Here is a 13,764-nt window from a genome sequence, read left to right on the forward strand (position 1 = left end):
TTGACATGGCTTCCTCCAGCTACGACTAATGCTTGCAGACTGCTCCAACATGCCTCCATATTTGCTTTGAAATGCCCCCCTTAATGATGTCCGCCACCTTGACCACCTTATACTGTGTACTTGTGTTTTAAAACGGTATTTTAAATGAAGGTGTATTAGTCTGATGTGGCCTTAGCAGGTGGTGCTGCAGTACTGTAGTGCCATTGAATAAAACACACACAAAGCAGACAGAGCATAGTGCAGCTATGAAGCCAACCAGGTGTGAATGGTTTCCTCTAGTGCCTTTTCACACCCTCTCACCTGTTCCTCCTGCCACAGGCAAACACACAACCAATGATTGAGGACACTGTCCTTTCACACTGCTGCCCTGTACATCACACCTCTCCAGGAAACTTTTAAGTAAATAGTTGTCGTGTTTTTACTGAGAATGCCTGAAGTCAAATGTGTCACAGATTTCTTTTCAGACTTTAAATGACGCACACAATATTTGCTCTAAATGCATTTTTAGGGGCCTTAAACAAGTGAAAAGCCGAATATCACTTTTCATCAAATTACCTGACTGCACTGTATCGTCCCTGCTTCTCATCTGCGCCCCCTTATCTTGCCCTCTTTTCCCCTCTCCTCACAGGTCTGTGTAACTCACTGGAGAGCTGGATGATTGTTCCCAACATCAAGCAGAACCACTACACGGTGCACGGTCTGCAGAGTGGCACCAAGTATATCTTTGTTGTCAAGGCCATTAACCAAGCGGGAAGCAGGAGCAGTGAGCCGGGGACTCTGAAGACCAACAGTAAGCAACAAGACGACAGAAAACGATCACTCCGTATCGGATCGACCTTTACTGAAAATTCATTTTGAGACGCTCACACAGAAGTAGCTTATTGGCTTACACTTGCTGCGCTTGAGATGTTTTTTCCCGTCCGCAAATATGAGAGTCAATTAACTGAAAATAAATGAGCTGTTCTGTAAAGAAACTTGCCTGTTATAGATCTAAATACATTTCAAAATCAATTTCTTTTTCATTTCCTCCTTCTCCTCTTCCAGGCCAGCCATTCAAGCTGGACCCCAAATCTGCTCACAAGAAGCTGAAGGTGTCCCACGACAACCTGACAGTGGAGCGGGACGAAACTACATCCAAGAAAGGCCACAGCCAGGAGCGTTTCTCCAGCCAGAGCAGCTACGGTGTGGTTGGAAACGTCTACATTGACAGCGGTCGTCACTACTGGGAGGCTTTAATTGGAGGGAGCACATGGTGAGTTTTATTTACCCACAGATTGCCAGTTACAATTTCAGAGAGTCTGTTTGCAAAGTTCAAGGATAACAGAATCCTCTGCTCCCCTTCAGGTACGCTGTGGGTATAGCCTACAAATCAGCCCCCAAGCACGAGTGGATCGGCAAGAACTCGGCCTCCTGGGTGCTCTGCCGCTGCAACAACTCCTGGGTGGTCCGCCACAACAGCAAAGAGCTGGCCATCGAGCCCTCGCCCCACCTGCGGCGCGTCGGTGTCCTGTTGGACTACGACGCCGGTTACGTGACCTTCTACGACGCTGTGGGCTCCCAGCACCTGCACACGTTCCACGTCTCCTTCGTCCAGCCCGTGTGCCCCGTGTTCAATGTGTGGAATAAGTGTTTGACGATTCTCACTGGTCTACCCATCCCTGATCATCTGGAGGGACTGGAGCCCGACAACTGAAAACTACGGATGGACATGAATAAATCAGCATGAGCTGGTCTTAATTATTATCTTAAAGCTGCACTGGGCAAAATTTGTGAAATTTATACTCTTTGGATGGAGAACAAAAGGAGCTACAAGCACCCTGTCCTTAGAAAGCTGGACTTGGCAGTAGGGATGGCACTTTCAGATAATTTTGCTGTTGATAGCCCAACACCCATTAACTGGTAACTAACCATCAATTTCTACAAAACATAAAATAGCATTAATAGCCTACAAGAGGCCTTTCCTCTTAGTCCACCGTTCCATTGACACAAGAAGCTTTGGCACCACATGTCGATGCACTATCCATTTAGAGAGGGTGAAATCTGAATATTTAGTGATGTTGGCCATGCTGACAGACACAGACAGGCTTTACTGTGTTTACCCTCTGGTCACAGGTTGGTTCGCCTTGGCCTCTGCACTGCTACCACATGAGGTGGGTGGGAAATTGCTAGCGGCGCTGCTAATTTAAGATTACCAATGGTTCTGCTGCTATGGAAACATGGTGGTAACCCTTGTGGTCTACCGCCAAGAAGCCCCAGTGAGCAAGCAACTTAAGTTTGAAGTGCAAAACGTCTTTAGCATTGTTAACCATGTTAGCACCACTAGCTGTGTTGACACTGCTTATGGTGCCAACAGAGCCAAGCCCCAGCCAACATATGAATGTGAGGCCCATGTGGGTAGTAAATGGGCCCACGGGTACCAAGTGGGTAAATGGTACCCACTTGGTACCCGTGTAGCCCTAGCATAACACCACACGGGGCAATCGGCATGGGGCCAATACGGAACCCATGGACAATCCCACATGGGGCCCATTTTTAAGCCCATTTGTTACCCACATGGGCCCCACATACAAGTGTTAGTTTAACAATGCTAAAAAGGTCTGCAGCTCAAAATCGAGCCACTTAATCACCGAGGCAACCCGGGAAGAGACCAGCGGGTGGGCACAATGTTTCGACAGCAACACTGTTGCTGGGTCAGAGCGGCATTACTAAAGGCAATCAGCAAATGAGCGGCACCGCTAGCTAGCTCCTTACAGACCCAGGTGACGCGAGGTGCAACACACTTAGAGCAAAATTGACCAATAGACCGACATGCGAATCAATGGCATCGTCATCCCTACTCGCCAGTGATATTTTCTTCCTTTCCCATTTGGCTGTCTTTGCCATCACAGACAACACTTACTGCCATTAGTGCAAAAATACCTAGTGCAGCTTTAACAAGCAAAGAAAAAAAAGACGCCTGGAGTATTGTCTTATTAAGCTTTTCAAAGTGATTTTCAGTTGTTTACTATGATTTCTAAAAGCAAATATGGCGCCGCTTCATGTCATCTTTGACTCCTTGTGAAAATCTTTTCTCGATGGATGACTATGCTGGAGTCAATCCAGAAAAAGAGGAGACAAATGGACAGAGTTGAGCTAGAAATTCCTACTCTAAGGCACTTTGGGCCACGATGGGTGCATTTGTACCACGGCAACAAGGAAACAAGCCACAAATCAATTTCTAATTTTCTTTTCTTTTTTTTTTTACACCACCTTATCAGATATAGCACTTTGAAAATCCGTGCAAGTACACACACACACACACACACATACTGCATACACACCACCCCAACTTTAATCAATCATGGTTGCTGGAGAGAGAGCAGAATAACAGATGTATATTTTGTAAATTCATCGCATACCTCCCCTTATCTTTCCCTCGTCCATTAAAAAGGAACCAAAGTAGCCATTGCTGTCTGTTCAGATGTCTTTACATAAATTTTACATAAGTTAATAAATGCTGAATTATTTTTTAAAAGTAACAGAGAGGAAATAGCATTATGCTAATATTAAATACAAGATTCCCTTAAATGTAGACCTTGTTTTTGCACATTTATTCAACTTTTGTAGCTTAAAGAATTATTGCGGTGCAATTAACATGCATTTGTGGGAAAGTGTTGTGTTCTGTTTGACTTATTGTGTTAATTACTTTTTTTGGCAGCCAGACACGTGCTGGCATTATGATTTCATGTGATACAGTATATGGGAGTTGTGTTACAGCTGTAGCCCCAGGTTATTATTTGAGCTGAGGGGTGAAAATGCACATTTGGCTGTGATATTTTTCTCCACTTTTCTATTAAACGAGCTGTTTAGTGAGACGTATTTGTGCTGGCGTGCCAATACTCACGAAACATTCATTTGCTTTTAACAAAGAGTGTCTTCCCATTTTCAAAATATTCAATTTTACATGTCGTTTTTTACACTGAGGTCTGATCCCATCAAATCCACACGCTCTGAAAAGGTTAAATCACACCGTCCTTCACTACAGTGTTATTGAGACAGACATGCACAGGGGGCTGTCCTCAGACTTGTTGCACATTGATGTCAGTGGGGTGCACATCACTCTTTACTTCAGTCATTGGCTCAATCTTGATTTGGATTTTCCGGGACAAAACAGTGTAAATGAGATTCAGCCACTGACACTCAAAGGTCAAGACCCGTACAACAAAACTTCAAGGGGATATTGTCAATACTATATTACTTGATTCAATACTATTCTATATGTAATGATGTTTAACAGTGACAAAAAAGGCGCTCCTCAGTGTAAATACAAAGATTTGGTTGTATTGCTCAATGTTGCTTTGTTTGAATACCTGGTACACTTAAAACTATGATGACAAATCTCTTCTTTAACTCTGTGTTTCCTTGGCAATTAATTGAGCTGTATGTTTCCATTGTATCCAATACAAATATGTAGTGCTTAATTTAATGTTTCCATTTGAGCTTTTATGACCATGGTGTTATATGTTCCGTCTCTGTGGACATTTTTATGGAATACGAGATACGAGTGCTTGCATCACTGTCTTCTGAGATAAGTCTATGAGAAGGTCAAAAAATAAACGTTGTTGCTTTTCACATTAAAGTGTGCGATTCTTCATACAGTGAAGCAAAACGGCGGTGTGAGAATGTCAAGAGACAATCTCGTAAAAGCAGGTGAAATGCCAGGAGACGATTCCGGGGGACGCACAAAGATCACATTTTGAGGAAACTCAAGCAGTCGCAAATTCAATAAGTTAAGAGCATGGCATTTTGGTCTGCGTAAAGTTACTGGTGCCCTTCAGGAAGACACACACTGCTGTAAGCATGACTATGTTCTTCCCAGTACCCTGCATGTTAAGAAGCCATATTCAGGTCAGATAATGTGTGTGAAAAGGGGTCGTAGATAATCATTGCTTAACTCTGGGTCGAACTCTTGATGAGAACTCGAGTCACAAAACCACTTTCCTTGGTGTTTAAATCAGATCTCCAGAATTAGATTTATCTACTAAAGTGGGGTCTAATCATCATAAATACTCTATAAAAGGTAAGGTTGCAATGGTTCAATAATCATCTCGGAAAATATTACCGTTTCACAGTATCAGGATATTATGGATTATTCTTATCAGTCAGAATGACCCTTAAAGGAATGAAAACCAAAGGATTATTTTTAGTTGAACAAGCTTTAATCACGATTATTGAGCTTGAAACATTTTTTTTTAATTGAAGTACTTGTAAAACGTCTTCTTTTGGAAAAATAACAAAAATGAGGGTGAGATTCTCCGTCCTGTTGCATTTTTTCCCTTATATAAGCAAACATACATGGTATGCTAACTATCGATTTTCCCATCATGGTATACCTTGAAACCAGTATACCACAATCCTATATACAATGGATATAAAACATCTACACACCCTTGTTAAAATGCCAGGTTTTTGTGGTGTAATAAAAGTAAGAAAAATTATTTCAAAACTTGTTGACACAAACGCGCTCCGACTCTGTGAGATTGTGAGTGTATCTCCTGGATTTCGGTGTGGGCTCTGGCTGGGCCATTTCAAAACTTTGCTTTTCTTCTGGTGAAGCCATTCTTGTGTTGGTGTTGATTTGGATGCATATTTTGGGTCACTGTGGTGCTGAAAGGTGAAATTCCTCTTCATCTTCAGCTTTCTAGAAGACACTTGAAGGTTTTGGGTCAAAATTGACAAGTATTGGAACAGTTCATAGTTCCCTACATCTTGACTAAAGCCATAGTTAAGCATGACGCTGCCAACAGCATGCTTCGCAGTGGGTATGGTGTACTTTTAATGGTGTGCAGTGATGTTTTTGCGCCAGACAAACCTTTTGGAATTATGGCCAAAAAGTTCGACCTTGATTTCATCAGACCATAACACATATTACCACATGCTTTTGGGAGATTGGATGCATGTTTTTGCTAAATTTAGCCAGGCTTGGATGTTTTTGTTTCCATGAAAAGGCTTCCGTTTTCTGACCCTATCTCACAGTCCAGACATGAAGAACACAGAAGATTGTCACATGTAGTACACAACCAGTACTTGCCAGAAATTCCTGCAGCTCCGTCAGTGTTACTGTAGGACTCCTGGGTGCGTCCCTGACCAGTTTTCATCTCGTCTTTTCATCATTTGGAGGGACTTTGAGTTCTTGGTAACATCACTGTTGTTCCATATTCTCTCCACTTGTTGACGACTGTCTTCACTGTGTTCCATGGTATATCTAATGCTGTGGAATTTTATTTGTACCCTTCTCTGACTGATACCTGTCAACAATGAGATCCCTTTGACGCCTTGTAAGCTCTTTGTGGACCATGGCTTCTGGAAAAGTTTACTAGGACAGTTGAACTTAATTAGGGGTTAATCAGAGTCACTTGGATTGACGACAAGTATGTACTGACTAATATTTAACATGAGTTTGAATGTATTCGTTTAAGGGTGCGCACAGTTATGCAACCAGGTCATTGTAAGTTTAAGTTTTTTAATATTTTCCCCCTCAAAGATTTGATAATTTTTCAAATGAACTATACAGGTCATAAGTCAGATTAAAGGTGAAAAAGAATTGAAATTATATATCTTAGTCTTATTTTTTTACACCACGAAAACCTGGCAGCAGGGGTTTGTAGATATTAGACTTTTTTACATCCACTGTGACGGAATAATTTAATTATTAGGACTCAATTTGGACATTTGAATTTGTTGTATAGAGTACTCACTGCCCTACTTCCCACATTTCAACATGAATTCCATTTTCTTACTATTCAAAATGGGTAAAACTTGATTTAATTGCAGAGCTGCACACAGTGAATGGGCTAACTGTGACAAAGTACCTGTAACGTTACTTCTGTAATGGCAGCAACAGAAAGTTTGCTGATTTTTCGTATGTTAACTTTGAATTTATGGTTTAACAGGCTCACTTACAGCTGGTTGCTCAAGAAATGAACTTAAAACTGCATTTTTACCCACACTGTCAGCCAATTTACACTCCTATTCTTATCATATCCTCTTTTTTTGCGAGCACTTGAGGTCTCTGATGTGTGTGTACTCGAATATGGAAATTACTGAAAATGCCAAACCCTTGTAATTATCCCTTTTATAACCACATTATTAGACACCTCTACTACAATAGGAACAGATGCTGCACAGGGCATCAAAGCACTCAACAGCATCTGTACTCTTTCTTCCACATGATGAATCATCCAGGCAGATGCTAATGTCACTTTAAGTTGAATCACACCTCGTTCAGTTCACTCGAGTTTATGAAATTCCCGAGGAAGGAGGTTGTTGAGTTTATCATGTGGACTTCCCATGGACATCGGGGGCTCTTCCTGATATTTCCGGGAGCGATTGTTCTTGGGCGTCAGGCATCAGTGGGGGTTTGCTGCTGAACTGCTAGCATTAGCTGGAGCTTTGTGTGTGCTGCTCACACGGTTCAGTGGTGTGAGTGGGCAAAATGAGTTTATCCAGCGCTCCGCTGAGCAAACAATAAGAGGACACAAAGACAATTTACAGGTCACCATCCGCAAATAATGGAGGTGTTTGTCTGTAATTCAACCTGCATTACAGAGGATATGGTGGGTAGTATGGAGAGACGTCTTCTGTTGTCGACTGCACTGATACCAGTCATTACTGCTGCTGCTGTATGAGATATAAAATATGCACGTACCATTGGCTTATTATAAATAACTGTCCTTGTACATGTCTGCTGAAATAGTATTAAATTGTGATTCCATAAACTCCTGACTGACTATAATTAGCTGAATGTGTCATTATAACCAGTTTCACAGCATTACATCCATGACACAATTATACCCATTGCATACTAAAATGTATAACATCATGAGACACAATATCAGACCATCTGTGCGTCTCAAACGGAGGAAGCCGAGCATGCATTGTGACATTTCTTGATATGCGGATGTCCATAGAGAGCAATTATCTCCAGAAGACTTGCCTCCGAGACTGCTTTTCATATACAGTATAACATAAGCCTCGACTTTGTTCTTAAGTGACCTGTCTGCTTGTTCCCTACATGACAAGAAAGAATAATTCCTAGTTGGCCAACTGCAATGGAAGCATGCCTTCATGTTGTGTATTTACTTAAACACAAAAAGCTCCTTGGCTCTAAATTCTAACCTTTTCCACCAACTTGATCCAATTTGAGCAAAGTTCAGCAGTTAAATGTGCTTACTGACCCTCTTGTGTTCACATTCAACACTTTGTGTGACATTTCCAACAATCGATACAGTAACTTAATGTCTCTTGGGATTTTGCTGCTCAGCTCAAATGTACCACAAAAGGTTGAGGACCAACTATTATATTAACCTTTGTCAGGGGAAGGATTTGCTGAGCTGGTGTGTTGTTTTTCTACACAGCCTCAGTTCACATACACACCGCTACATTCACACATTGAGACCTGTGAAGGTCCAGCAGCTTAAAGAACTCGGGCCTTTTTTTTTTTTATCTCAAGGGCACCTTGAAAATACTTTAGCAGGAGGCAGAAACTGTTCGTTCATTCTTTCCCCCACGGGTCCTGAGAGTTTGAACCACTGACCTTCCTTCACAAGACCACTTCACTCTCCTTTAGGCAAACACCGGCCTACTTTTGTACATTGCTGTTTGTGCTGCTACCACTGCAGCTACACTTGTACGGGTGGTCTGGAGGCTCGGCCTTCCCATGAGGATTTTTACAGCCAAGCCACAGCTCGGAGGGAGAGACACGACTCTGAAAGACACAGCCTCTGCGCTCCTGGGGGAGCTGTACATGTATCTATAGGCCCTTGCGGTCTTGATGTACAGTGCATATGTGGTAAACCAACTCGGGCATGAATCTGCTGCTGCTTGGTGATGATTTGGCATTTCAGGCAAACAGGCAATGTCAGCATTTTGAGACGCAAGCAGAGGAGCAATAATAGTAGCTCCCGTAGGAGTGGGTCTAAAATATGGGACAGATTTTGGCACAGATGCACAGGGACAACAGCGACAAAATGACGCTGTAAGTCTGACTAGTGCATTACTGGATCCAACTTTGGATAAAAATGCTACACATGTGCTTTCAAAACACCACGGAAAGAGTGCTGGAATATCATATTCAGTAAAAGTAAAGATGAATTTCGATGACAGCAAAATGTTCTCTCAGTATGCATTACAAAAGTGAAAAGCTTTATGGACACCACGGCAGGTGCAGAAAGCATTATCAAGCCATATAAATACAGTTTGACACTTATTACAGGATCGACAGCAGAATAAAACATCACCAAAGCTGTACTTACAACAATAAGAAAGTTTGTTATCGTACTCACCTGCAGCAACAAAAAAGAGGGATGGACACCGCGGCGGGCGTAACAGGAATTAATAATTCACATCAACAGCCGAACAAAACATCAAAAAGCAGACAACACAGAGATGTATCACAGTCTCCATGGTGACTGCAGCCACAAGCACACAGCAAAGTAGACACTGCAGTTTCTACACACCTTTAGCCACCAACACTCACATCTGCACAGCCACTGAGTTACAACAAAGGCTCCAAAAACAATTGCATAAAATGCTAACATACACACCAGTGGACCATCACACCACGGAGCCATGACGTCCAAACCAACAACAAAGTCCTTCTCTATTGACGAACATTTGCAACCTGTGCATACAACCAATTAACACTCATAAATATACGTACAACCAACTTCCTCTACAGCCAAACAAATCAACCAGAACTCAAACAAAATGAACAATAAATGGAAAGAGCTTTGGACACCACGGCGGGTGCAAAATTAAGCCACATGAATTGTTGTAGAATCAACAGTAGGAGCAGGGTGGGGTGGGGTGGCACTTAAATTGATGTATTTTGTGTGTATCTGATTTAGCCCGATTCTGGGGTGTCATTCAGGCCGAGTCTTACCCGAGTAAGGTAACTGGACGCGGCCTGGCTAATTTCAGATAGCATGCCGACTTTGGAGCGATACTAGTCCAGGTCATTTTGGCTACCTGGGGTCTGAAGAGCAAGTTTTTTTTTTTTGTTTGGTTATTTTTTGATCACCAAACACTGGTTATCATTACCAGAAACTGTAAAAACCTGCATGCCTCTATGCACAGGCTCCAATTCCTTCATTTGGTGTAATTAAATACATTTTTTAAAAATGCTTAAGGCCAATTTATGGTGGAGGGAGGGTCATGCCTCTTCCCCTGTCACTCCGGAAGGAAGGTAAAATATTTGCAGCTTTGGGGAGGGTCAAGATAAAAAGCAAAAAAAAAAAAAAAAGTCCCACCCTTGCCACCCCTCTCCTCTGATAAGTAAAGAACAATCCCTAAATAACTCTGTTATCTGTACTCACCAGTCTGAAGGTCGTTTTGTGAGTTCCCCTGCACTGTGAAGTCCTCCACAGTCTGCTCACTTCCTCCTCCTGATAATAAAAAAAAAAAAATACAGTTCACTCGACCCTTTAAGTCCCATTATAACCAGTCCATTTCGCCATTAGCCCCTCAACTAGAACACACACACTGCAGGAAGGCTTCACACACACCTCAGTGAGGATAAAAGTTCCTCAGTGAGCGCAGAAAACACATAGCATGTTACCAAAACACGTCACGCATCTGCTGTCACGAGACGTGTTGCGGTGTGCTCCAGTCGGGTCACCTCGCGCGCTCCCCGCAGGTGCGTCAATCAGTTAATTAAGACGCACCTGCAGCTCCTCGTCTTCTTCTGCTGACTTATTTCCTGTCTCCACTCTCTCACAGTTTATCAGGACTTTGATTTTAATTTACTCCATAATGCATACTTGTAATGTATACTTGTGAAATACTTGTATACTTGTGATTAAAAAAAACTACTTAAGTAAAAGTGAATTAACGTTTGGTATTTTTAATAACACTCAATATTACACATGCTTTTCTTTTTCTTGTTGCACAGAGACTTCAATCCTCCAAATGTCCAGCAGATGTCACTGTTAGGATTCAGGAAAATCAGCATACAAGCACCACACACACATGTCACTGGAAAACGGACAGTAATTGGCAACAGAATGACTATTGAACTTTTCTGCTGTGTGTGTGTGTGTGTGTGTGTGTGTATGCATTTCCAAGGAGACAAATCAATTGATTGTTATCCATAGTAATCTATGGTTTCATGTATTTCAATGCCCCTGGTCTGCCTTTATAAAACAAAAAAATGCCCATCGGTCACGTGTGATATCCCATCTTTATTACACTTAAATGAGAGAAACCCCTGCAGTTGTCGGTAACTCATTCGGATCTCCACCAAGCATTCTGCGACGCCTCCGAGTCACTCTCTATTAAATCTTCAATCTGGTTGGGAGACTGTTATTCACAAGTCGTTGGAGTAATAGAGATCATAGTTGTGTCTATTTTACTACGGGCCGAAAAAATGTGCTGGAACAAGTCATAATGCTTGACTGCGGTCATAAACTTTCATGGGTGTTTTGAAAAGATCAATATGCAATCAGGAGCTTGTTGGTCGTTATTTATTTTTATTCCCATAGGGCATTCAGTTGCTGGGTTTGTGTGTCAGTATAAGATCTCCACCTGGACTCAAATGCTAACTGGATGTAATACTGTATGTGCGGTAGAAACTGCGAGCATAATGTAGGTGAAGAACTCCTTCATGCTAACGTCTAGGGAAAAGGAAGTTCGTCATTCCACCCAATCGGTATCACCATAATGAAACAGTAAGTCTAACTGAGAGGTGAATCATCTCAATTCACACCGGTGCAGTTTTGAACATTTGGCTGAGCTGCCCACGTGGAGCAAACCTTAGAAAACTGGCGTCCATTGCTATATAACAGCAGAAGTATTGAGGTGTCCTTGAGCAACACATTGAATCCATACCACCTCCGACTTTTATCCTAAGGGGGGCATTTATCACTATCATGTTGTTATTAAACATTACATACTGAATAGCCACTACTGAGAAACCTTACACTCACTCTGATAAACTAATTGCTAGTGCGGGGGTAAAATTATCATTATTATGGGAAAGTTATTAGCTGTTGTGGCGAGCAGGTTTCAAGTCAATGATTAGCACAAAGGGTGACAGGGCGACTGCGGCGGCGTCTGACAGTAAATGAAAGGTGTTCTGCTCTTTCTGATTTGCCACTGGAGCCAGTCAACTATGTTTTTGACACACTGTTGCCAGACTGTTCACCTCCTGGTCAAGCATCTTGATCACCACCACAGCTGTGCAGACTGCTGCCAGCAAGACTCCGTGAAGGCCAGGGTGCTCTTAGCGCTTGGTCCAGATCTAGAGTGGCCCTCATTACTTGGCTTAAGTACATGTGGGAAGCTGCTGCAAGGCTGCTGGCTGCTAGTTGGGCCTCTCCCGTGAGGAGCTGGGATAGCCACAAGGGCCCAAAGGCTGTCTGGACGGTCATACCTACCGCTGACCTTGGGAGAATCCTCCGAGAAGGCTCAGAGCTTGCGGCAGCTTTATTCTCAAGATGCTGGGTTTGAAAGCTAAAAAGAGTGTAGCCCACTTATTTAGCCTGCAATTAGCCCTCTCACAGTGTGTGCTAATTGCAGGCTAGCTGTTGGGGGATTTGGAGGTAGCAGGTATTCCATTGTTGCCCGTTCATCCTGGCTTTCAGCCCCACTAAGCCTCGCTACTGATCCGATTCGACAAATCTGTCTTTCAGGTATGAAGCTCATAGCAACCGCTTCTTGAAAAACGAGTGCGGCTCTTACTCCCGTCTCATTCCCAAGCTCACCATCCCTTGAAAGATATAGGGGTCATTAATGAGAATGAGGTCTGGCGCAGCTTCTTATCAGGACTCCCCTCACCTCCCCTTACCTCCCAAATAATGCTCAGCTATACGCCCTTCTTGCCAAAACCTATTTTAAATCTTGTGATAGTATTTTTTCGAATGAGAGCCTTCATTTCGCCTTTATTGCATTTGATCTTAATCAGACACTTGTTATGTATGCTCTTGCTTTGCATTCTAATCTGTAGCGCCACACGAGGCACCAAAGGCTTTTGTGATGAACAATTTAGTGTATTGATCAGAAAAAGCCTGGGGCACAATTAAGGCCCAGAGGAAGGAATGATCACTTTACTAATGATAGGGTTTTTAGAAAGTTCGTCTCTGAAATAGAAAGTTCAACTCCAAGAACTACAAAATGGTTGCTTTATGTCTAAATGCTGTATTTGTCATGTGTCTTTCTTCCTCGCCTCCCATTTTCCTTCATCCTTGGCCATCTCCCTTTCCCGACAATCTGTATTTCTCAGCATTTCTCCCTTTCTTGTGTTTCTCTTCTCCAAACCCTCTCACATGCTGCATTTCTCCACCGACCTTCTCAATCACTCACTCAATCCTTCTTTGATAGTCGAGCAATTTTATCCAGACAGCCAGTCAAGAATCCAATTAGTTTGCACCTCTCAATCATAAAATCTTCAGTCGGGTTGAAACAAACTTGGACAGACATGCTTTTACCGCCTCGCTGCCTAATTAAGAGACGATAATTTATTGCACTCCAAATGGGCAAGGGCTTTTGTGCACTCAAGTAATTGGAAAAAAAATATATAAGGGGAGACAAGAGAGGGGAGCAACCAAGCGACGAGAAACGATAAAGGCATGAATTAAAAGGTAGCAGACACGGGCAGGGTGTTAGCTAGGTGTTTGAGCCATTTCTGCTCATTTCTCCCTTGACTAAGTCCAAAGTAAGAGGCGGACATTTTTCTAAAGGAGTGCTAGTGGGGCAGTGTGCAACGCAGGTCCTCCAAGGACTCAGGTG

General features: G+C 42.6%; 1 protein-coding gene across 3 annotated transcripts in view; it reads left to right on the forward strand.

Annotated features, from left to right (window-relative positions):
* The window catches only part of LOC125885151 (E3 ubiquitin-protein ligase Midline-1-like), an 87,500-nt gene extending 82,904 nt beyond the window's left edge, over nt 1–4,596 (forward strand). For all 3 annotated transcript variants that reach the window (XM_049570642.1, XM_049570643.1, XM_049570641.1), the window contains exons 8-10: nt 629–790; nt 1,045–1,252; nt 1,345–4,596. In XM_049570642.1, coding sequence (XP_049426599.1) covers nt 629–790; nt 1,045–1,252; nt 1,345–1,693 — 719 coding nt within the window. In that variant the 3' untranslated portion in view covers nt 1,694–4,596. The remainder of the gene's footprint in view (nt 1–628; nt 791–1,044; nt 1,253–1,344) is intronic.
* Nucleotides 4,597–13,764: the final 9,168 nt, after the last annotated feature.

This window comes from Epinephelus fuscoguttatus, linkage group LG24 (genome assembly GCF_011397635.1).
Source record: "Epinephelus fuscoguttatus linkage group LG24, E.fuscoguttatus.final_Chr_v1".
Lineage (NCBI taxonomy): Eukaryota > Metazoa > Chordata > Actinopteri > Perciformes > Serranidae > Epinephelus > Epinephelus fuscoguttatus.